Consider the following 23,998-nt stretch of genomic DNA (forward strand, 5'->3'; position numbering starts at 1 on the left):
TAGTGGTTGACAGCATTGCCTGTGGCAGGATCTAGCTGGAACTAGATCTTTATGGTCCCTTCCAACCCGTTCTACAGTTCTATGACAGTTAGGTATCCTTTTTTTCTAGTGATGGACAAGAGTGTCCATCTTGGACAAGAGTGTCCAAGAATTTTTACATGTCATATGTAAAAATTCTGTACCAGCAGAGGTGACAAGCTGTTGCCACTGCTGAAATGCACTGTCTGCCTCTCACTGTGCTCACATCCATTATTTGGTCTCCTTAAATGTTCAGCAAGCATCGATGAATGTTGGTGCCATTTTTTTTCGAAGTGGAGGAATTCAGCTATTTACCTTTGCTTTATGTGCTCTTCTGTGTCAGGCACCATTTTGTCAGGCTGCCCCTTTGCTGTCATCTGTCACACAGCAATAAAATGTAACGGAGTATTGGTGGGAAGGTCCAGTCCCACTGCCAGACCACATCTACTTCTGATGTTGTGGGCCACCATAATAAAACAGGAGGCATAAGTTTTGGAACAGCACTAAGGATGTTATCAAAAGTTGTGAAATTGAATCTAGCCTAGATCTTGCATCGTAAGAAGGGATTAAATGTCTTAGTAGGTTTACTTGATACGACAGTATTTCTTCAGTAAATATACTTGCTGCAGCTACAAATAACAATGAATAGGGACTGCTCCAAAGCCTGCACCTATATTGTTTTAAATTTCTCTGGAGAATAATCTTTTTCCAATTACTGTGTAACAGTATCTACTAAAATAGCCAGTAGAGGGGGCTGTAACATTAAGAGTTGTCTGGAAATAAAATGTAATTACTCCAACTAAAAAAAGAAAATACAAGCTGGATATGAATTCAGAAATAGTAATCCTGAGTAATTCATACACTTAGACACTTAAGGAAAGTGGGCATAACACAGTGACTATAATACTGAGTTTACATTGCATTTTCTCATCATATTAAGACACTAAAACAAAGAAAAAATTGATATCAGTACTCTCAGAATAAAAAACAAATGCATCCTTACTGTATCAAACACAAAAGAAAGATTTTTCCTTGATACCTGACATATTGTTTCTCCTAGCCCTAAAGAGCAAGGTGGTGTGAAGTAAATTACAAGATGCATCTATAACATGAGATAGCTCTTTCTCTTGCACAGTAACTAGCACGGTTCCAAGGCTTTTCCTTATAGCAAAGTAATTTACTTAGCAATAAGTGATGACATGTTAATTGACCATAGGGTATGTCTGCGTGGTAAAGCGTGTTTGAACAGTTACCATGGCATAGGAAATGAGCTCATACTCATTTATCTTGTGATGCAGTGTTATATAAAGCTCTTTTCACAGCTTTAGCAGTAATTTCACACACAGCTGAAGCTGGTGTAACCCAGGAACTCAATCTTTTTTCCATATCACCCATTTCCTGTGCTGGTACAAGTTTTTGTGTGGCAGTGTGTTAAAACAGGTCAGGGAACTGATGTTATTAAATTTGATTCTTCATTCCCACTACACAGAATGCACTAGCTTAAACTTGTGTTAATTCCTCAGACCAGTTTGTCAGGCAATTGCACAAGCTCTGGTACTTACACTGGAAGTTTGGGATAGCGTGGAGCAAGTAGTTGTGTTAGCAGTGCAGGCTGAAGCTTGATTAAGCTTGGAGCAGCTAATCCTGTCCATTCCTTCATTGTATTTGTTGCTCAATCTCACCTGTTTTCTCAGAAGTTTTCCATTGGAGACTATAACTGAAACTAAGTTCTATTCAGGTTTCACAGCATCACAGAATCGTAGGGGTTGGAAGGGACCTCCAGAGATCATCGAGTCCAACCCCCCTGCCAAAGCAGGATCCCTACACCAGGGATAACAGGGAAACAGCTTCACAAATATCTTCAGAACCTTATAATGACTGGCAGAATTCTGATGATTTTATTTATTACTGGATCGTGTCAAATCATTTCTGGCAGTTTTTAATTATTTGTTTGGTTTTTAACTATATTTAGTAACTGATAGTTCTGGAACACAATTCTCCATTCACTTTTACTTTTCACATAGTTTTGAATGTGCTGTGCATGTATCAGTTGGTGTTGTCTATCTCTATGGCTGGACACTCAACAGAGATAGGAAATAAAAGAGCAAATGTTGAGAGCAGGCTGGTGTGTGTTAAGTAAGTGGTTGTGTCGTTACCACCTGCTTCACAGCTGCAGAAAAATATAGCCTGCTGACTGCATTCTTGGTAAAATACACCAGCAAGTGTATCTTTGCTGCTTGAAAAATAACAAGTAGTGGCTTGTCGGAGATGTAACACATTCTAGTATACAGGCATTGTATTGAAAGTAATTTGTTGTCTCCAGTGCAATAGGAATTCAGTTAGGATTAAACATATGCTTTAATATTATTTCTGCTAGGAGCTTTAAGTCGCACAGTGAGAGTGGCTAACAGACACTATCTGGGTAGTTTTGGCACTGTTAACATAGTACTTTCAAATGTAGCTTGAGAGAGTGTGCACTGCAGTCGTACTTTAATGAAGCCACAAAGGTGAACAACCAGAACCTATGAAATATTTACCAAGGAAGAAAGTCATGCACTTCTGAGCCAGTGTTTCCATTGCTGTTGTGAATGTGTAAGAACTCTGTTCATTCGTCTTGTAAAGCATTTATTTAACAGTTAACAGAGTTTCAGCTCTGGTGGTGCTCCAGTTTGTTCTTCATTTTCTCTGTTGTGACAAATAATGTTTACATAGTATTTTCCCAATGTCACTTTTTTGGTACAGAATTTGTATTGCTCTTAAAACTAGAATAAAGCTGCCGAATTTCTGAAAGTAAGTGATAATTAGATCTAAATTTGGTATTTAATACCAGTATTCAGTTTGAATATAGTATACTAGCAGTTTCCCCTTGATCATCTTTTCTCTCTGTAGATCTTGTATTACCTCTGGTAATAAGGGGATCAATGCTTGATTGCATCTAGAGGGCAGATACGGATTTGTCTTTGGGAGAGAGATCTGTGTAGCCTATGGTAACAGTAGCACCAGTAAGGGAAAATTGAAATGCTTCTGGTTCCAGACCAGGGAAAATTACTTTGAGGGAAACTGATGAGGCACAGGGAACTGATTGTTACCGTCTACAAAAACCAAGTGAAGATGCAAAAAAGTTGTGCCATGTGGGGATGGATAGGTGAATGGGTTTTGTTAATTTATTTCATGCTTTTGTTTCTTCTCAGTCATTTTTTCCAACTGTTGTGAACTTTGTAGGGGGTGTATCTTTGCTGTCCCTATGGTTTTTTATCCAGTGGAATATTTTGGCCAACATTGAAAGTATGTAATGATACAGTGTCTTCCTGTGAGAGATGTTTTAGGGCCTTAGGAGGCTTTCTCTTTCACTGAACTTGGAAGTGTACTGTAAGGGGGCGTAAATTGATCTACTTCATCTCTATGTCCATCCTCACAGTTTTAGCTGATAGCCAGCTGGTCTTCCCTAATCCCATTGGTGGAAACTGAAAGTGCTGGGCACTGGAATGGAGCACAGAGCTTTGGTATTAATTAATTTTAAGCTCACCCTTCAGAAAATCTTGTAGAAATTCATAGAAGGGTACAAAAGTAGGAACATAGGGGATTTTGTTTGTTTTGTTGTTGGTTTTTTTTTTTTCCTGAACATGCTATTTGCTGGCTTCTGAATCAAGAACCTGTCAATAGCAGAAAAACATAATTTGGTTTTCAGATTTGTATGTCTGGTTTTTGTCACCACTTTGTTCTTTACTCTCCATAATCATTTCAAAGCTTTCCAAGGAGATATTATATTTGCTGTAAGAAAATGTTTTTAAAACATCAGAGATTGTTCACTTGGATATTGCAGATAATTGCATTGCCTCTAACTCAAAAACCAGAGAAAGATCTTCCAATGTGAGAAGAGAATTTAGGGCATTCATTTGGAATGTAGTCGACTTAGTATTTGTGCACAGATACCTTCTGGTTATCTTGGTGCAGGATGCTAACACCTCAGCCTCAGATACTGATGGTTCTGTAAATTTAATTGAACGTGGAACACTTCATTTTTCTTTGCAGTAATAAGCTAGAATGTGTTTTAAGTGTGCATATAATGCACATAAGTATCCATGTGTTTATATAAGCGTATAGTTGTATATATGCATCCATATATATATATATCTAAGTTACCTTTTAAAGTGGAAGTCTTAGTGTAATCGTTTTGGGAAAAGTATAGTAATTTTATATTATGTCGACCTCTGCACTTAGGGCATTCCATCTGGAACGATAGCAACAAAAAATAACCTTAAAGCATGTTTTCAGTCCAGTAAGTTTTTTTCATTAGTACGTGTAGTGTAGTTAAGGTAGAGTAAAGCTTTTAAGTTCCCTAAGTCTCAGAAGCATGAATAACACAGAAGTTGTCCTCACACACAATTAATGACAGGTTTGTCACCAACTGTAGCACAGTCTATTGCTCCTTACAGGGACAGGTTGAACTCCACCAAAGCCATATTCGTTAATTTTATATTAACATAGCAAGTTGCAGATGGCATGCTTTGTCTCACATTATTTCCTGCTGTGTTCTTTTAACGAGCTTGTATTTTTCTAATAGGTTGTTCTTATTCTAGTTAAATGGCTTATTTTGCTTTTTCTGATCTGTATGCTCTCTCTCTCTGTCTCTCTTCACAGGCAGTGTGGAGCATTCACTATTAAGCATTTTGGGCAGCTTTAATGTACCTGTTCTGATTTTCTTGTCCAGTCCTTCCAGTGTGGCTGAGATCATCAACATACCAGCTAGCAGCTGCCTGTTGTGAAGCTTAGGGTCAGTTGTTTCATTGTAATACTTGATATTTACAAGAAGCTAAACAATAAAACACGTTAAGGGAGAATTTAACATAATCTGTGGTACTACTTAACTGCTTTTTGCATATTTGTAAATGTTCTGATATTTATGTAAAACAGACATATGGAATTCATGTAATTAATTCCTGAGATAGTTCTTTGTATATTCATTCCATCGTTATTTTCTTTCTTGTTCAGTTTTCCAAGTTCAGTGCATGTGTGGGTTACTTTTCCTTTACCAACAAGGGCAGTTCTTAGCTCTTCAGTATATGATTTTTGTTCATGGAACTGTTTGTTTCCATTATTAGCAGTGTAATTTCTTCCCTCCCTTTTTTCTTTTGTGATATATGGTGATTGGTATTCATTCGTAGTTACACTCTAGCAAGTGCTCAACTTGCTGTGAAAAAGGTGCTGCTTTGAGTTGTTTACTTCTCTTCAAAAATGGAGTATTTTAATAAGATGCAGTTAGGGAAAAATACACGTTTTACACATGTTAAAGTAATTTTTTTTGGTTTGTTATGTGATAGCCTTTTAACAGCCCCACAGTACATAGCTGGGGCTTGGTATGTGCTTAGAATGTGACTTTTTGTCTGCTTATGTGCCTGTAAAACTTGTCCCCAGATATTACTTTTATGAAGTCCCATCAGTGTGAAATTAAGTCTTCACCATCACATTGGGACATGGCAGTACAGAGGAGAAAACATTTTGTGCCATCCATGTTTTTATAGGAGTCAAAGCTATAGAAAGAGTAAGAAATATTTTGGAACTGAAGTTCTGCTGACATAAGCAAGATTGAAATGGGTTCTAGGTGAAGACTGGTACTAGACAGCCTGAGAGCCTGGAAATTTGGGATGGAAGTCCACAAGATGGTTTGGATTGAGTAGATGATGATAAACTGAAATCTTGAGGTTAAGGTTGATTGAATATCCTAATAGGAATATAAGAACTACAGTATTAGCTGATAGTGTTAGGAAACTGGCAGAGCTTGAAGGGAGAGGACAGTGTTAATAGTTGAATAACGAAAGATAAAAAGATAGGCTGCAGAGAGCTATGTTAAAGTGCTCGGGTATTATATAAGTTTATATAACATCTAAAATTAAAACAGTTCTTAGGAATACCTAATGCTAAGCTGAGTTTTGAGCTTTTATAGAGAGTACATATATAGAATATGGTTTTGCATGATAACATTATAAAAATACTTCACTAAGGCTAACTGATCAGTGAACAAAACTTTTTTTAGGTAAATTAAATCTGAACTCATTTAGTGTTCTTATAAACAAGTGAAGGTTCTTTTTGCCACTGTCAGCTTCACACCTATATACCTAATAGAAGTCTGTCTTTACTTTTTGAACCACATCTGTCTTGCTGATGCAATATCAAAATGAACAGTTATTTTTCGTTAGAGCATTATTAATGTAATAATTCAGACACAGCTCAAACTAGAGGAAACAACACAGCATTTTTCCTCTCTCTTTAGGAATCAAGGTTGCATTCTGTGAGAAGAAATTTTTCACATCCATTATTTCCGTGAGTCTGAAACCTTGGCATACGTGAAGTCCCCATTTTCATCCTACAAAAGATTACAGACTGGAAGATAAAATTCTTACACCACCTTCACCTACAGATTCTGTAAAATAGATTTTTAGCCATCCCATTTGCTGATGTTCCTATCACGTGGAGGAAATGTCCTTCCTGACTTGTAACATTTGCCTGGATATGCCTAAATGAAAATGCCGTTAGCTTTTGTAAAGGAAGAAAACTTGGTTTTGCAGTTTGGACAGGGAAACACCCCAAACTGTGTTTTTATTCTGTATAGTCTTTCTTAATAAAAATACTCACTGGACAAAATTGTAATTTCTAGTATACAGCCTACTATTTAGATATGGATTACTTACATAGATTTAATAAAATATGCCATTTTTCAAGGGAAAAGTTACTTTTTGTTTGTGGAGTATATAGATTTAAAAGATTTGTTAGTAAAGGTGGAAACACCATCTTCCACAGTACTAACAGCATTTACCTGCTATGGATTAAAATGTGGTTATTTAAATCTGTATTGCAATAGTTTTTGTTTATTTCTGATTTTTTTTTTCAATCAGAATTCTCTGCTTTTATAAGGTATCTTCACTTGTGTGTCATTTTAGTGCTGGAGGGTAATAACTTGAAAGTTTGGACCACTAGTTTAATGATTGGTTATTTTCGTAGGAGGGTGATGTTTTTATTGTAGACAGAAAGCAATATATTTGGGTTTCTGCTGTGTTTTTTAATTTATAGAAAAAGACAAGAATTGACTTAATTCTCTGACAAGGCCGTTTAGAAACCTCCCCTTACTGCCTGTAATTTTTCTGTTGTCTGAGCAAGGCTTTAGGAACTCCTTGGCAATGTCATGAGTGGAGATGGAACGCTCTCTATCCTCAGCTGCAGAAAGTGACTTTTTCTCCTTGCTTCTCCCCTCACCCCCTTGAATACCTTTTATATTTTGTAAAACTTGCATTCTTCAAAGATACAGCCTCACTGTACTTAATAGGAAAAAGAAACTATAATGACTTTATTTAATGTTTGTATAATATCCTGGAGCTTTTAATTTATCTTCTCTGTAGAAATTTGCTTTTTCGTTGTTGTGGTGGTTTTTTGTTTATTGTTTCTGAAGCACTCAGGGATCCTACACAGTGGGCATTATTGTCAGCCACTGAACTGTGTGTAATAGGTAAATACCTTAACGGTGATTCTGAGAGTCAGTAGCATCTCTTTGTGTTATGCAGGAAAAAAGATGAGTCAGGTGCTGTTCTTATACTAGTTTGGAATTATATGAAAGGAGATGCCACATACTGTCATTTTATTTACTGCCTTGGTTGTATGTTTGCTGCAGGTGTTTTCCGTGTTTTGCTAGGTGGAAAGAAATCTAGGCAATATGATTTCAACTTCTTGTTTGTTTGTTTTTAAAGAGTTGTTACTGTAGAAACAGGGAGATTGTTGTACCCAACAAGTATCAGATACTTACAACTTGTTTGCATGTTTTTGAGGGGGAAAATAGTTGCTGTAGCTTGTCCTGTCTCTGAGCCAATCTGTGCAGCCAAAAATGTCCAACTGATTTCTATTTGATACAGATTTTAGAATTAGATTTTAGAACTCGTCAGTATAAAAATTACAGAAATGTTGGTGCATCCTAACAATAGTTCATTTCTGTGGAAGAATTCTATATGGTTTTGTTATTGTTGTAAATGCTGGCGTGACTCTGAAGGTGTCAAAGGAAGGTTCTGTGTTCTGTTAGAGCCTTATTTGTTCTGTCACGAAACAAGAACTCATTTGACTCAAGGCTGAGAATATTTAGTCCTAAATCCTTATTTTTGACATTTGCAGTTTCAGTTTACAAATAGGACTTACCTGTTTCTAAAATGGCTTAGAGATGGAAGAGGTCAAGTTCACATCAAGTATTGTATCGGGGAAGTCTTCTGAACTAACTGCTTGAAAATGTACGACTGTAGTGCAGTCATTTGTCCATCTGTCAGATGAAGTGGCATCTAATGCAAATAAAAAATGTCATTTATTTCCATTTTTGGGGACAGATGATAGATTATTGATAAATGAGTTGATTTCCTGGCCTTTGTTTCGAAAACATTTACTCCATTTTAACTTGCATGTGAACTTGATCACTTGGAAGCATATTCAGCATTGGGCACAGAAGTATTCCCAGGTGTTCTTTTACATGCTCTCTAACTTCAGTCTGGAGATGTTATTTGTTAAGGTTATGTCACCCTTTTTTAACAATGTTTAGATTTGATCTGAGACCTCTAGAGGGGGAAAAAAAATAGAAGATGAACCACTAATATTTTGCCTTCCTTCAGCAACTGCCAGTAACTGTTGAAATATTGAGGGCTTTCCAATGATATTGTAACTTATCTCTCTTTAAAATGTCTGCCAACAATGATGGCACAATACCAGTTAATAGGAAGTGAACTTCTAAGCTTCCTGTAGTTGAATCCTTAGACATAATGGAAACACAGTAACCAGCTTTTGTAGTTTGTGCAGGAATACCTTGGTGAGATGCACTAAGAATGAACTGTATAATTTTTTTCTCACAAGTGCCTAAAATTGCATTATTTTGACATCACAGCTTTCAGCATTTTTTTTTATTTCTTAAATTTTACACTATTACTGTCCTACCACTTAAAGTTATCATAATACGGTGATTCTTTACTGAAGTCATCCAGTTAAGTGCAGATACTGGAGTCCTGATTTGGGGTTTGGAGAACAGCAGTGCTTCCTTAGGGCTTCTGCAGTTTCTTGTCTGTAGCTGTAAGGCCTTACACATGTTAAGAGGGATTGGAGCAGATTAGGGCAGTGTTCCCTGGATGCGCACTAGCTGGCAGCAAGTCTTTGCACTACTTGTCACATATTAGCAAACAGAATTAACGCCCTGATTCTCACTCCCTGAGAGTTTAGTGACCCTGCCAGTATTGTTTTCTACTGAGTTAGCTTTCTCAGTGTTTCTAGTGATTGTTGTTTGTTTAATGTTACATATCCATGGCAAAATGCTAGTTCTGGCATTGTGCTAAGTGACACTAACTACCCCTAGACGTACAGAAGAGCTACAAAAGTTATCACTCTCCTGTATTTTTATGTATTTGATCAGGGATTTGCTTATGCATTAAGTAGAATTTTCCAGTTGCTTAATGTTTTGGGTTCCTGCTGCTTCTGATCCTGAGTACTGGAAGTCTATTCATCATCCCTGTAAGCTGTTTAGTTTTTTGCATACTTATGTTTGATTATTACTATTCTGATATTCATTTCTCAAAATAGTCAATGAGAAACTGCATTCCCGTGGTAACTGAACAAAACCTGACAGAACACATGGCTTTCTAAAAATGTTTTCCTCTTTTTAGCAGTTTTTAAATATAAGAAGTTGTATGGTTGTGATAGAGTTGAAAGTTTTTGAGTGTAAAAATAACAGTAGAATGGGTTTGTGGCTTTGAAATGTTGAACAGCTACAGTAGTTTAAATGCACCTGGTATACAATTTCCTTCACGTCCGTTTCCTTTTTAAAAGATGCACATTGTGGATCATCATATTAAATATCAAAAATGTAATGTCAGTGTCTTGATACACTTGTACAATCCTATACAGTTTTAGTGTAGAAAGTCTGAATGGAAATACAGAAAGCAGAACAGTAATATGTGGCTCGTATATGAGCAACATTTAATATGCTGCTGAGATGTACTGGGAAAGTGCACATCTTACCAGGCCACCTTGGACTTCTTGAGCCACAAATAATTAGAAAATACTGAAACTAATTTTGAGGGCCTCACATGGTCATTTTATGTCTCTGTTCACCAATGGAGCTGTAGTCTATGTAAGTGTGTACATTAAAAATATTTGTATTTAATTGTTTTTTAATCAGATAATTAAAAACACATTCTAAAATGTGTGGTTTTATGTAATCACAGTTGTTACATTTGATACTGTATTGCAGGTACAGAAGATCTATTTAATGCAGCCTTGTTAAGTGCGATGTGCATAGATAAAAAATGGGTAACACATGTGTAGGTCTCAGAGAATTGTTTGCAGCTTTACAAATCCAAAGCTCTTTCTGTGTGCGATATAGTGGTTAGAAATAGAATAAATAGTGGTTTTTAGCATTTCACAAAGTTCTGGTTTGGTATCTGGGAGTTTAATGCATATACATTGGTCCCTATCTACTGTTTTAATTGTCATTTTTTGTTTATTGTAGCACAGATGAGTAATTTAAACAGTTTTAGAAAAATGTTAAGAATGGAATTGATGAGCTGTTGTCATTAAACTGTGCTTCTGCAGTCATTAAAATAAACCATTGTTGTCATCTATCTGATTAAACTTTATAGAGTATGAAGGTAAATATTAATCCAGAAGGGCTGGCTGTTCTGCTCTGACGTGTGACAAGGCTGTTTTTCCTGTTTTATTTTCAAAATTATTCCTGCAAAGGAAGAAGAAAAGAGATGCATTAAAAGGGGGGAGGAGGGTGGCCAAGGAGACTTCAAAATGATTTCTTCACAAAATTTCTATGTAAGTTATAGACAAAACACTATCAAATCATTTTACAGAAAAAGAACTACTAAATGCCAGTGCTTTATTTTAGTTACAGTTCTTGAAGTTGAGAATGCGATTATTTTTAAAAAAAAAAAACTTTGTTCCTTTCTTCTCTATTGTCCTTCTGCCCTTTCCCAAGCAAAACCTTTACTTTTTCTCTGGAGTCATAAAGCAAGGGAAGTAAGCCTGAAGAGAAATACAGAGAGGAACTGTGAAGTGCATTATTTTTTTCAATTCTGTAAGTGTTCAGCTAACCTGAGGTGTTGAATGATTTAGTTCTAGTTGGCAGTTCATCCTCCTGAATCTTACTAATATTTCTGTCATCTACTAAGAGCCGTGTCAGAGAAGGCTGCTGTGTAGCAGGTGATAATGCTTATATGCCTTAGTGTTGCTGTTAAACACAAAGATGTAGCTCACCTTCGTAAGCTGCAGACACGGGGAATTATAGGTACAGCTGGGAAGTTTGGTGCAGATGTCATTTTACATCTCTACTTCATCAAATTAAGAATTAATTTTCTTTTCTTGCTAGTTGTCCTAGTGAAATCTTAATAAATGGCAATGATTTATTCTGTAGGGAGTTGGACAGTTTTAAGGTATTTTTATTTCTGAAGATTGCAACTCTAACCTTCAGAATAGAAGTGGATCTCCAAAGACTGTGCAGCTGAATTTATTCCAGGTAAGCTAACCAGCTCACATGTTTGAATGAATGATGTTCTCACAAGGTGCAGTTAGATGATGATGGTTTTGTCCCAGTGGTGACCAGACAGGCTAAAAAGTTGTTTTCTTAGTGTCAGCCAGTTCTAAATCATGTGGCTGGGGAGGAATTATTTCCCATGATTGCAATACAACTCGCAAATTATATGTCTTCTTATGAGTCCATCTTTGTAGCATTTTCCCATTTCATCAGAATGAAAGCAATTACAGGACCCTGCGAGACAGAAGTGTAGTTGCTTAGAATTAACGGGTCCATCATTTGCTTGTGCTGCCTGTCTTTTCCCTTTGAAAGGTCTAAAAATGATACTGAGGTTGGATGACTGAGTCTTACGCTCTTTTTTTTTGTGGGACTTGCTGTGAATCATAGCGTGATGAGGAATCTCCTCTTCTCTAGTGCCACTTGCCAGAGATTTTGCATTTTAGGTCACTGGAAATGGGCAGGTTTATTGCAGTACCTTGTTGCAAAGTGAATATTTTGAACAGCAAAACAGTTCCAGAAACACCTCTCATAGCCAGGAATCAAAGGAACTTGTTTCTCTCCCATCAGCATCATTTCATTGGTTCAGTCTAACAACTCTTGAGTCAAGTCTTCAATGGGTAGCTATTGACTGACTTTCAATTTGGAAGCTTGTAACTACTTGACTAAGCTGGTGTTACCTGAAGTAAAGAGCATCGTTTTTATCCGTCGCAGTGTTTCTGCATTGGTGTACACAGGGTTTGTTGATGCTGCGAAAAACCACGTCTTGGAGAGAGAGTTGGGATATAGTTTGAGCCTTACTGCAAAGAGCTCAAATGACTGAGTACTGGCCTCATTAAATGCAAAGATAGCTTTAGTTAGAATAAAATCCAGGTGTCAGCTGGTTTCTTGCTGCAGAAAGCTTTTCAGTTGTTGCTATTTCAGTTGTTGCCGTGTCTTTGTACAGGAGGTTACAAGATCCTTGTGGAGTCAGACAGCAGGATTCTCCAGGTTGAATGGACTGTTACATGTCTCTTTGGGATAGCAACGGGTCATGGATTACCTTTTCTGGGGGGGGAAGGAAAATCTGTTTGGAAGCAGTTCTTGTTAAACAGTCACACAGGAAGCTGAAGAGCTCAGTTGCTTATTTGGTATGTTTTCCTAGGTTTTAATCAGAAGATAAGGCAAGGATCTCTTCTTGGTTTTGGCACCTGGGGATTTGCTCTAAAGGCTGTAAGATTGAACTGGTGATGCTGCATAGATTCCACACTCAGTGACTGTTAAGTTATTCCAGAATAAGTAAATTTGGACTACAGCATAGATTTCAGAGCCAGTGTAGTCTGCCCCCATATTGCTTCTGGTAAACTACTGTAAACAATAATGTTAATAATAAAGTTGCATCATTTGGTTTACAGTAAAGCAGGAAGAAAGCAAAAAAATGGTTTGTCTAAATCACATTCTTTATAGAAAAGGGGAGCCATTTTGATAAGATCACTTTTCTTCATGGAGAATTATTTAAAAGCTTTTAAAATTGAAAGTCACGGTTCCTTAAATCCAAAATGGCATTGTGAATCTCTGGCTTGGTCTGAATTTTTCTACATGTAGTCTAAAAATAAATCATGAAAACTTTTTTCCTGCCCATCCCTGCAGTACCAGAGCCCTGAAAAATCACTCACCATTCCTTTTGTCTCTATATGTTATTGTGGTCTGCATCAGTTGCAATACAACTACAAGTGATTGCAGTAGTTAATGTAAGAGTAATGGGCTTATATTAGGTGTTGGTTGGTTTTTTTTTTCTCTTTTTTTTCTTATTTTATTTTTTAATTAAACATATTCTGAGCCTTTGAAACTGCACTAAATTTTGAGGACTTGTAGGAAAAAGATGCTTAGGGAGCAGTGCTGAGTGCATGCAGTTATTCAGCTGAGGTCAGCCTGACAGAGAAGAGGACTTCAGTTGTTCAATACTCATGAAAAATGAGGCAGGCGGTCTTGTAATTATGTTCATATTAGCTTCAAAAGGGCTTTCTGACCTGAAATGAATGCCAGTGTTACTTCTCAGTGTTTCTCAAAACCAATTATGTAAGTTGGTCTTAGGGATGTATATGCTTTATCATAATTATGTTTTCATGATTTTCTTGACATGAGGCTTCTTTACAGCATTTTTACATTATTACCTTTTATTACATTATGTACGTGTTTTTCTCCCTCTGGAAGAAAGTTTCTGTGAAAAGGAAATAGGAACCAAACTTGGAAATCTAAAATAAAGACTAAACTGCTTTTCATTTACTTTTCTGCCCTTTGAGATGCCAGAAGCAATTTCCTCTTGAAGCTGACTTCCTTTCTGGAAATGATTTTCGTCTCCAACCGTGTTGAGGCTCTTTTTCTCATTCTTTCATTCTGACTAACTTGCTTTTTTCCTCTGACTTGCTACTGCATTTGAGTGCTACTTCTAGAGGTAAGTAATAACATGCATACAAGTTTCTCTAACTTTCTTTTTCAGTTCTTCACTTCCCACCCCCCCACCCGCTGCCCCTCCTTCTTACTCAGTCGGTCTAGAAGGACAAACAAAGCACTATTGGTGTCCTCTGCGAGAGAGCCCTGATAGGGGGCTGGCTGTAAATTGACGTGGCATGGAAAATCTCTGCTAGCTTGTAGCAGCTCTAACGTTGCTGCAAAAATCAAGCCTACTCCAACTAAGTTTACGGCTTAAAATCATTATGGATTTGCTGTTTATATATAAAAAATGAATGGGAAGTACCTCCTCTTTTTGTTTTGGGAGACAGACTTTTTCTGTATTTGGATTTACAGCTAATAGAAAACAAAATCAAAGGGAATCACTTGGTTACTGATTTTTGGTGTTTTTTTTGTTTTGTTTTTTAGTGAGAGCAGCAGATCTTGTTGCTCCCCCCCCTCCCTCTCCTGAGATTTAATCACTTGCAGATCTTACCATGGGGTGCGGACTGAGAAAGCTGGAAGACCCAGATGATAGCAGCCCTGGAAAAATTTTTTCTACATTGAAGAGACCACACGTTGAAACAAAGACTGATTCTGCTTATGAATACGTGTTGCTGGATTTTACTTTAGAAGGTAATTTTACAACTTTGCTATTCTGAACAAGTAGGGAATAGAATTTAACTTTGTTCTGTTGTGTCTGAGTTGTAGTAAGTCTGTTATTTTAATCAAAGCCAGCCAAAATGTAAGACTTTTATTTTGAAACACAAATCGTGACGAAGGTCTTCACTTAGATAAAATTACAATGGAAACTACCAAAGTATTTTTAACAACCACAAACCGTCTGAGTTACACAACTGTCCTTGTTGGGAAGCTGGCTAAAAACTGCTAGAGATTTTCCTACTTTCCTGTGAGTCAGACACTGCCATCCTTACTCATTTTGAGTAATGGTTGTCTGAATGTAGTGCAACTGTTCAGAAAATATGCTGTGCCTCAGAAAGGGGAACAGGATTCCTTAACTGAGGAAACATTGTCTTAAAATGCATTTGAATTTGGAAAATAGGCTGTCGTTGTCCTTTACATTGTGCACGAGTAAGTCTTAGTCCTTAGTCCTTAGTTTATACTGGGAATACTTTCCTCTGAAGTACATCCCAGGCCTTTGGTAGATCTTTTAGTAAGAGTATTATAGTTTTGCTTGGGCTTTTTTCTGCAAATGCTTCATTTCTAGTTGCTGAATAGGCTTTTGAAATTGTGACCAAAATGAAACAAAATTTGTATGCATAGCTGGAGGCAGACAGTGCTCTGTGGGATACTTCCTTCCCGAGGGTGTCCTGTCTCTAACAGAGCAACTCCCTGTTTCCAGAAAGTTGAAAACATAAACAAGCCCAGATGGCTGCCCTCTGAGAGCAGACAGCCCAGTTTTGCAGCCACTTTTTTGTTAATTTGCATTTTATAGCCATCCGATCTACTGGAAATTCTTAATATTGAGTAGTTAAAGTAAATGTTCTAGATAGAGGGATTTGATAAAGGGAGGAAGCATAAGCACATGCCTTGTTACATGTTCGGGAACTTTTTCACAAACAAAACTTAATCTCTGCTTAGTTTTCTTCCCAAATTAAAGGATCGTAGTAATGTTTTAATTAAAATTTATCAATGTGTTCACAGAAGAACTACGAGAACTAACTGAAGCAATGTTCTACTACGTTGTAATACTTGACTGTATTTATTGCTCTGTTTATTTACTCATAGACAGATGAAGTTCTCATTCATTTATTCTTTTGGGATAAACAAAGCTTTGGGTAGATAGGTAGTAATAGGTAACTTCCTGGAAATGAAGATGGACTTGAATTAATACATCAATTGCCTACTGATAATAGAAAGGACAATAGAGTTCAGGTTTTTTAGGCTTAAGTGAATTTTATATTTTTCAGTAGTTTGTGTCCTGGATAGCTTAGCTGCATTTTAAGGTAACAAGCTTTTGAAAGTGCTGTGTAAAGGATCTGTTTTAAAGAAGATCGAGGCTTTAAGGAGGAATGGCACTGAGAAGTGCAAATAAAGGTTTCTCTTCAAAGTATTTTAGCAGCCTTTACAGTAGCGAAGACTCACTTTCTCTTTTTTAGTCTGATATTCAGAAGTGCTTAGCTTCAGTAACTTACTGTGGTGTTAAGATTAGATGGTTGCCTGGTTGTAGGTACTAACTGCAAGCAGTTAGATTTGTGAATGCACATATGGCTCTGTTGAATGGTTTTAGCTATACGCACGTATGTAACATTGAGGGTCTTTGTTTTGAGGCCTCTCAACAGCTAAAATCGTGAAAACAGGTAAAAATGGTATATAGAGTCTTTCTTGGAGGCACTTCTGAATGTTGCTTGCTTATAAAACATGAGGATTGGCTGAAGCACTGTAGAAAATAAGCTGAACTACTCTTTCCTTTTGACCCATTCAACTCATTTGCAGACTTGTTGCTATTCCAGTACCCTTGGGCTAAATGCAACTTAAAGAGGGAGCTTTTTATCACTGCAGACCAAACTTAGTTCTCAGTAGGCTGTCAAGTTGTGCGTTATATCTTTGTGATGCTCTGGTGATTTCCAGAGCAAGGTCTTCCCCTTATGTGACATGTTACATTGGATCTGGAACCAAGTTTAAAAAAAAAAAAAAAAAAAAGCTTAACTGAACTGAATGTCCTTCCTTGTTAAGATTACAGTGAGCAATAGCCTGCATTAATATGAAAGTACTCCAAGCATAAACTCGTTGTATTTCAGCTTTATGTTCCTTATTCTCTGCTTCATCGGATTTGAGATGCATGAAGTTGGAATAGGCCTACTTGAGAGACTGGCAGGAGTCCCTGATCTTCTCACAAGCCATGATGTAGATTAGATCTACCATACTGCAGTCTAAATATTCTGGGTGACATTCCTGAGCATCTTTATTGTCTCCTGTACTTTCTTGTTCCCTCCAATATTCCCGTATCCTGACTGCATGAATCAGCTCTAAGTTCCCCGGAGGTACCCCTGCACCAGGGGAATCCCTAGCAAGAAACATTACAGCCAGTCTTTCATTTTGCTGGGGAGCAGTGAATTCCAAAGTGTAATTTGAAATGCCTGTCAGGGGCTGCAAATTCCACAGTTTCAATCATGAGGCATATCTCAGATACAAAAGCATCTGGAGGTCAGTTTATGCATGATGTAGGGCTAAGCTAAATATTCCTTTTCAAGCAGAATGCTTAAGGCTTTTCCAGAGCCCTCCTAATAGGGCGAAAAAGGAATATTGATGCAAGGGTATTTCATGTTGGTGCACGACAGTGACATGCTTTAAGTTGTTGTCACTCTGAGCAACGGAGTGTATGAATATGTATGGAGTAGCTGTTCTGTCATCATCTTCAATATGTGCATCTAAAGCTTATTATACAATTAGCAAGTTAGCTGTAGTTGTTATTTGTACAGGTATTTTGGTTATGTATTGGGAAGTAAATGATCTTTAATGGTTAAAGCAATTGAAAAATCTCTGAAATGATGATAATGTTGCACTCATATCTGCTTTTTTTCTGCATTTCCATTGCTATAGAATAGTTAGTTCTTCAGTACTTCAATACTGTGGCAAAATACATGAGCTATTGACAGTGCAGGATGTTTCTTTTCTTTGTGCAAAAGCTGAGGACCAGACTGTATAAAAGCTTTTTCCAACTCCTATGTGCTGTTAACCTACTAATCAGAAATGCTTGCACACCCTCCGAGGGATCCTGCTTGGCAACTAGTGACAGCACATTGCTTATTGTGACATAGATTTAAGTCTACTTGAAAACTGTAACTGGGACTCTGTGTTAAAATGTCAACCTGCAATCCACAGATCACTTCTAAGAGATTAAAAAAAAAAATGTATTTGAAGAGGAGAAACCAATTATTCTAGGCTTAAATTAGTTCTGTTGAAATGTACCTCTCTAACAGGATTCAGAGAGTTCTGCTGCAGTATGCTTAAGGCTTTGGCTAGACAAAATAGTTGCTTTAGTGTTCAGACCTGTTGCATATTTTGGTGTTGATGCAGCTTTTAAATTATCTTGACAAAGCTATATCCAGTGAAGTATTGCTAAATAGATCATATTAATTTGTAAATACGTATATTTCACCTAGTTGTGTACTTAGTAATCAGCCATGAATCTGTTTTTTCCTGTACAACATATCTTTTTAGTAAGCACCCTGGGATTGGTTTTGTGTGTTTTAAATAATAGAAACTCACTTAGGAGTACATATGTCCATAGTATAACGTGCTTGTCTTCTGTCCTTTCAATGATTTTAGCTTCCTCTAATCCAGAAGTTATCAAGATCAGTTCTGTGTTGGATATAGCATCTAAGGTAGAAGAATATTACAACAAAGGATATGTTGTGGGAGCTGTTCATCCTATTCTGCTGCCAATTGGACATAGAAGAAATTTCCCTGCAAGTCACATGTATCGGGTGGTACTTTCACGATTAAAATTAAGGTAACAATGAAATAATTTTATTATTCTGCCCCAATGCTTGTAAGAGGGTTGCTCAGCACACATGGTTTTAAGTACCTCAAAGAACCAAGTAACCACTCCCTATCTGGAAAGGTGACCAACTCAATCATATTTTTTTAATTAACCCTAAGTGTATGATAGGTGAATGTTTACTTCAGTTAACTTTAAAAGAAATCTAAATTTGCTTATCATAATTATAACAGAGTTTTAAAATGAATTTGTGGAAAGAGAGACGGTTAAAATTTACCCCTTTTATTTTTTGTACATTCTTATAATAAAGAATCACTTCTTAGAGCCTGCAACAAGCACAAGATTAAACAAAAAGCCAGGAGACCAATAACCTGCTTCAATTCCCTCACATCTGTCTTGTCTTCTTTGTATTTTAAATTTGTCTTTTCGCTTGTTCTGTAAGATCATTACTTATCTATAGGTAAAATACAGTTCCTCAAAGAGAAGTAGGTGATCCTTCTTACTAAGAAGGAGGAGCTCTGTGACCAGGTTGCTCAGGAAGGGGCCCTGGGCAACCTGTTCAAGTACCAGGAGTTTGGTGGCCCTGCCTGTGGCAGGGGGTTGGAACCTGATGATCCTTGGGGTCCCCTCCAAGCCAAGCTGTTGTGTGATTTTATGATTCTATGAGTGGGGAGGCCATATAAAACTTGTTTGCTGCAGCAAGAGCAATTCAAGATTTTGTTTTCATTCCAGGTACATAATCTTATATATTACTCATGTTTTCACTGAATTATGATCACCACATGATCATTAAGAAATGTTCCTTTAATTGCGAGGAAAACAACCTTCTGTTCTTAATTTCAGTAGCTAGAAGGTCGATTTTGTTTTTGCATTAAAAGGTGTCACGCTTCCCCTTCTATCTGTTCTAGTACGATGCACAAAGGTTCTTCCAGCTGCTTCTGAAAGTCTGCAGAAATGTGACTCTTGGAGTTACACAAAACATGCCTCATTTGAGGGACCTTTCTTTGGTCAAATGCTTTGTTTAAGCAAGCATTACCCATAGCTGATACAACTTAACTTCATAAATTCACCTACAAACAAGGTGAACGTTGTCTGTGTGGACAAATGCTTGAAGGAAAAAATTTGCTTTGTGGAGCTGAGGATTCCAAGAGCTGAGGCTGCCTATGCTCAGCTCCCTCAGCACATCTTAGCCCTGTTGATCCTTATGAAGCTGTCATTTGAACTGGTAGGCCCTTGGAACAGGTGAGGGGCAAGAACCTGCAATCTCCTCTAAACTGTTAGGTGTAAGTTCTCAGCCTCCTATGCTGATGCCATATGTACCTCTGCTGGATTTCCTGAATGCAGATGCACCTTGTCCAGCCACTAATTGGAAGGAAACCTTTGATACTTGAAAAATCTCACTGATGCTTCATTCTAAGGCAGGGGCTTGTATAATGGGATCATCAGCTAAGATGATCTCATTATATGGATGATATACACCAAATGTTGTATGATTAACAGTGTTACTGACTTAAGATAAAAAATGATTAATACTACTCTGTAATGGATGCTTTTAGAATTCTGAAACCTAGGAGTAAAATTAACATTGTGTAACCCAAAGTACTTGTGACTACGCTGTATTTCTAACATGTGCCTGTGCTGTTATTTCATACTCTAGCTGCTTTGATTGCTAAAATTAATCAACAGCATATTAATAGTGTAAAAGTACCATTTCAAAGCTGAGTTTCGGAAGATGTCTATAAATGATCTTCAAATGAAATTTCTATATAAAATATTTTTTATCCTGATGTTAAAGTACAAAATGGCAACTTACTGTGTGTAAGAAGTAGAACAGAACATCAAAAAATACAGAGTTTTAAGTATGAAAAAGCATTTCCATTATTTATTTTTTAACTTTTACAGCAGAAGAAAAGAATTCTGTATTTGCCCAAGTTAGCAGCGAACTACTGACAAAGCCTGCTTTCTTTCTGTGTTCTAGCCAGAAGCATGCAGCACCAAGAGGACAAAGGAACCCCAGGCTAGTGATTGAGGAATGTCCTTTAACATATGAAACACTGACAAACGAGGTAGTGAAAGAACTGTTAGAAAAGGTAATGGAATTTTGTGGGTTCTTGTTTGTTATATTTTGTGGTGGTGAGTTGTGCTTTTTGGTGTTTGGGGTTTTTTTTTTTTTCAAACTTAGATTTTTTTTTTCTAGGTTGCATGTAAATAGTTGAGGATTAGCAAATGATAAATTTGTTTGTGTTTGTTTAACTCGGAGCTTTAGCTTTTGGTTTTACTTTTTAGAAGCTACTGAGTGTTTCCTTTATGCAGAGAGATCATTTTCTTCACTAATTTTCTAACTTAGAATTTATTACTTAGACCTGGAAAGCTTTGGGAGAATAGCTGCTGAGAGCACTGCAAGCAGAACTGCAGAATCAGGCCCAAACTTTCGGTCAGTTGTGGTAAACTGCTTGCTTCATAGCTTTTCCTAGAGTTAGGTGGTGGTTTGTTTGTTTTTTTAATCTGAAGTTTGATCGTATTCTGTGTAAAGTTCATTAGGAAAACCTCCAGTTAATTTATTGATTTTTTTTTCCAAGTATGTCTTTCTTCAAACAAAATTTAATAGATACAGTAATTATATTACAATGTTTACTTGGCAGAGCTTCTGAAAATGTTGTATATTACAGAAAACTGAACTTCCACTGAAGTGAAACTCTAGTTCCACTTATTTTTGTTTCACTTCCTCTGCAAAATTGAAGACTTGCTTAAACAGGAAATTGTCGTTATTGTAAGAGTTATCTTTTCATCAGTTGTCAGAGGAGGAAGCAGAGTAAAAATATTGGAAATACTTTAATGATCACTGAAATTAGCAGAGTTCTTTAAAGTTTCTAAATGGCTTTTTTTGAAATTTTCAGGAGTTAAAAATTGTGATTTGTTTCATTATGCAGTTATACAGTATGCATATTGCCACGTGTAGTGGGAAAAAATGCTTAAAATTAAGTAGTGATTCAGTCTTGCAAGGAGATGTAGAAGAAAAGAGCTACCTAAAAATTATTTTTAGATGTTCCTGGTGTTTTTAAAAGGTTGAGGGAGGAATCCATTGTAAAGTTACATACTCATTTTTCAAGATCTCCAAAAACAAGAAAAAATAAGTATTTTCATAATGATTGCAGGTACATGTCAAGATCACTGCTGTGCATACGTAATGGTGATAAACTGTAATACTTCAGACTGTTGTGATACCTAAATGATCTTGTAGTACCTCCAGTTGTCAGAGAATTAATCACTCTGAATAAAATAGTTTCCACAGTTACCTAGGTAAAGATCTTTCCCTCTCTGCCCTCACTGAGTGCTTCACAAATGATTTCTTCTTTTTGGAGCTGGGGTTTCCCTGTGTTTTTGTCAAGTCTTTATTGCAGTAAGAGGAAATGCTCTTTATCCCAGCAAAAGAAAAGAAAAACCCTGCTTCCAAGAACAGATACTTCCTACTGATTGCACATATTGTGCAGTTGTCTTTGGAGACCCCAGGAGAGGGAAAAACACCCCTGGCTAAAAGCAGAATGAAGAGTTAGTAATCTTAGAGTGACTGGCTTCACACGAGTTCAGAAGTACCATACTGTTTATTGCACCAGCATGCTGTCTGTCACTGGGATGCAGAGATGGGAAAAAAAATCTTTGTGCTTATTGAAGGTTTTTGCGTACACTGAAGTCAGTAGCAGTGTTGGCCATCCTTCTTGGCCTGAGCCCAAATATGTGCTGGAAGGCTTCTATTTGCTTGAAAGACACAGACAACATACATAGACAAGCTACCCTTCTGTAGTGCAATATTGTCTGCCCACGTCTCCTTGAAAATCCTTGAAAATCAATTTACTAAGTAAAATGTGTATTATAATAATATATATATTGTTTTTTAATGTGTGGCATAGTGTCTTAAAACAGCTTTACAGGTAAATTTTGGTTTTAAATGCAGGTTAATGAAGCAGCTAAAAGAGGAAGGAAGTTTGTGGGATTTGTAACACAACATTTTCCTCAAATTAAAGCCTGTAATGGAGCAAGCACAGATGGGAATGCAGAGCTGGAATCAACACTGAGCAGAAGAAATAGGGAACACAGAAGAAAAAGTTCTGATGATGACTATAAAAACTGGAATGAACGGTCACTGTGTGATAACCTATCTGAGAGTGGGAATGAAGAGGAAGTGCAAGCAGATAGCGGACTGTTACAGGATGCAGACTTCCAGTTTGGAAAAGAAGCCAGCCCTATTAAACCACGAAAAGGAAATGGTAATGAATGCTTTTTTTTGTGGCAGAAATAAGATAGGTGGTTGTTTTAAAACAGAGTAGAATAAAACAGCATATTCTGTCATCAAATACTGGTTTTGGAAGGTACATCTTTCTTAAATGCATCCATACTTTTAGAAAGTAATTACTTCCTGTTTTATGTATCTGAACTGTGGTAATGTTTAGATTTTTTTTTTTAAAAAGGCCCTGGTTCTAAGTGTAGTGCAAACAGGTAACTTTTTTGCTTGATTTATGTGTAGCAAACGTGGTAGGAAAAACGTGATGCAGATGTTTTTAAAGCTATTTCCAAATATGATAGCTTTCACCTTGTCTTAATATTGACTCTAAACTTGTAATAAGTATCTAAAAATACACTATAATGGTCCCAGTCTTCCTGTCTCTTTTAAAATGACAATGAGGGGATCCCCGTTCATTCAGAGCTGTTATTTTACGTGCTTCTAGCCAGCTCGCATAATGTATGGCAAGCAAATCCATTCGTAATGGATTCTTTCTAGTTAACATGCCTTCAAGAAGTATCCTGAAAGAGATTACTTCAACTAATGCGCTGACCGTGAAATCAAAGAGGATAATTGTTACAGAATGAATTTACACTAGAGAAAATGAAGCATTGAAAAGTTGCTTAGGAAAAGTATCATTGAAAAATGTTGTTGCTGTGGTAGAAGATTTAGCTGTACAAGAATCTGTAAGGTAGGTAGTGTAGAAGATGCTGCCTGAAACTGTGACTTCTGATGCTGAAGCACTAAGCCCTGCTCATTTGCTAGGAGGAAAATGTGGAAAGGAAGAAGGAATCTAACTCATCAGAAGTAATGTATTATAGTAGTGTATTGAAAGCATGAAACATGAAACTTGCACATAAGAATACATTGTGATAATAGGGTCACCTGTGATGTGCCAGATGTTTAATTGCTCTCTAGAGCAATCTTTTCACCTGCTTGTGAAAGAGTTAAGCGCTCTCTCTAGCTGGTGGACTGTGAGGTTAATGACTAAGCACTGAGATAATCAATGTCACTCTTATTTTTAACACTTCGGTTAAAGCAGTTCTTGTACAACATGCTGAGCCTTTATAGCATGATCCATTAAAGCTTAACTCTTTCCTTACAGCTTGAGATAGTGAGTTTGCTGTCTGTAGCAGAATGGAATCTCCCTCTATTTCTTGAGCTTAGAGAGACTGAATCTTAACTGGGATCGTCTGAGTTCCTCTGCTTTGGTGCTGTGAACGCTTCTGCTTTCTAGAGGATTGCATTGATTTAAGCT

The 23,998-nt window shown here is 36.9% G+C and overlaps 2 protein-coding genes across 8 annotated transcripts in view; both read left to right on the forward strand.

Annotated features, from left to right (window-relative positions):
* Nucleotides 1–10,652, forward strand: part of BOLL (boule RNA binding protein) — a 32,489-nt gene extending 21,837 nt beyond the window's left edge. Inside the window, 2 exon segments of the mRNA XM_090144277.1 lie at nucleotides 6,290–6,331; nucleotides 6,334–10,652. Coding sequence (XP_090000403.1) covers nucleotides 6,290–6,331; nucleotides 6,334–6,366 — 75 coding nt within the window. The 3' untranslated portion in view covers nucleotides 6,367–10,652.
* A 409-nt stretch (nucleotides 10,653–11,061) lies between these two features.
* RFTN2 (raftlin family member 2) overlaps nucleotides 11,062–23,998 on the forward strand; it is a 32,853-nt gene continuing 19,916 nt past the window's right edge. For 4 of the 7 annotated variants that reach the window (XR_016468365.1, XR_016468367.1, XR_016468366.1 and 1 more), the window contains exons 1-5: nucleotides 11,063–11,551; nucleotides 14,426–14,632; nucleotides 18,290–18,473; nucleotides 20,440–20,551; nucleotides 22,414–22,726. Coding sequence is in view for 4 of the 7 variants with exons in the window: in XM_090144274.1 (XP_090000400.1) it covers nucleotides 14,494–14,632; nucleotides 18,290–18,473; nucleotides 20,440–20,551; nucleotides 22,414–22,726 (748 nt within the window). In the remaining 3 variants the exon portion in view is untranslated. Of the gene's footprint in view, nucleotides 11,552–13,409; nucleotides 14,001–14,065; nucleotides 14,633–18,289; nucleotides 18,474–20,439; nucleotides 20,552–22,413; nucleotides 22,727–23,998 lie in introns of those variants that run through there. The other 3 variants (XM_090144275.1, XM_090144276.1, XM_031601164.2) reach the window with 3 other exon arrangements.

The sequence above is a fragment of the Phasianus colchicus genome, chromosome 7 (genome assembly GCF_987193195.1).
Source record: "Phasianus colchicus chromosome 7, bPhaCol1.hap1.1, whole genome shotgun sequence".
Classification (NCBI taxonomy): domain Eukaryota; kingdom Metazoa; phylum Chordata; class Aves; order Galliformes; family Phasianidae; genus Phasianus; species Phasianus colchicus.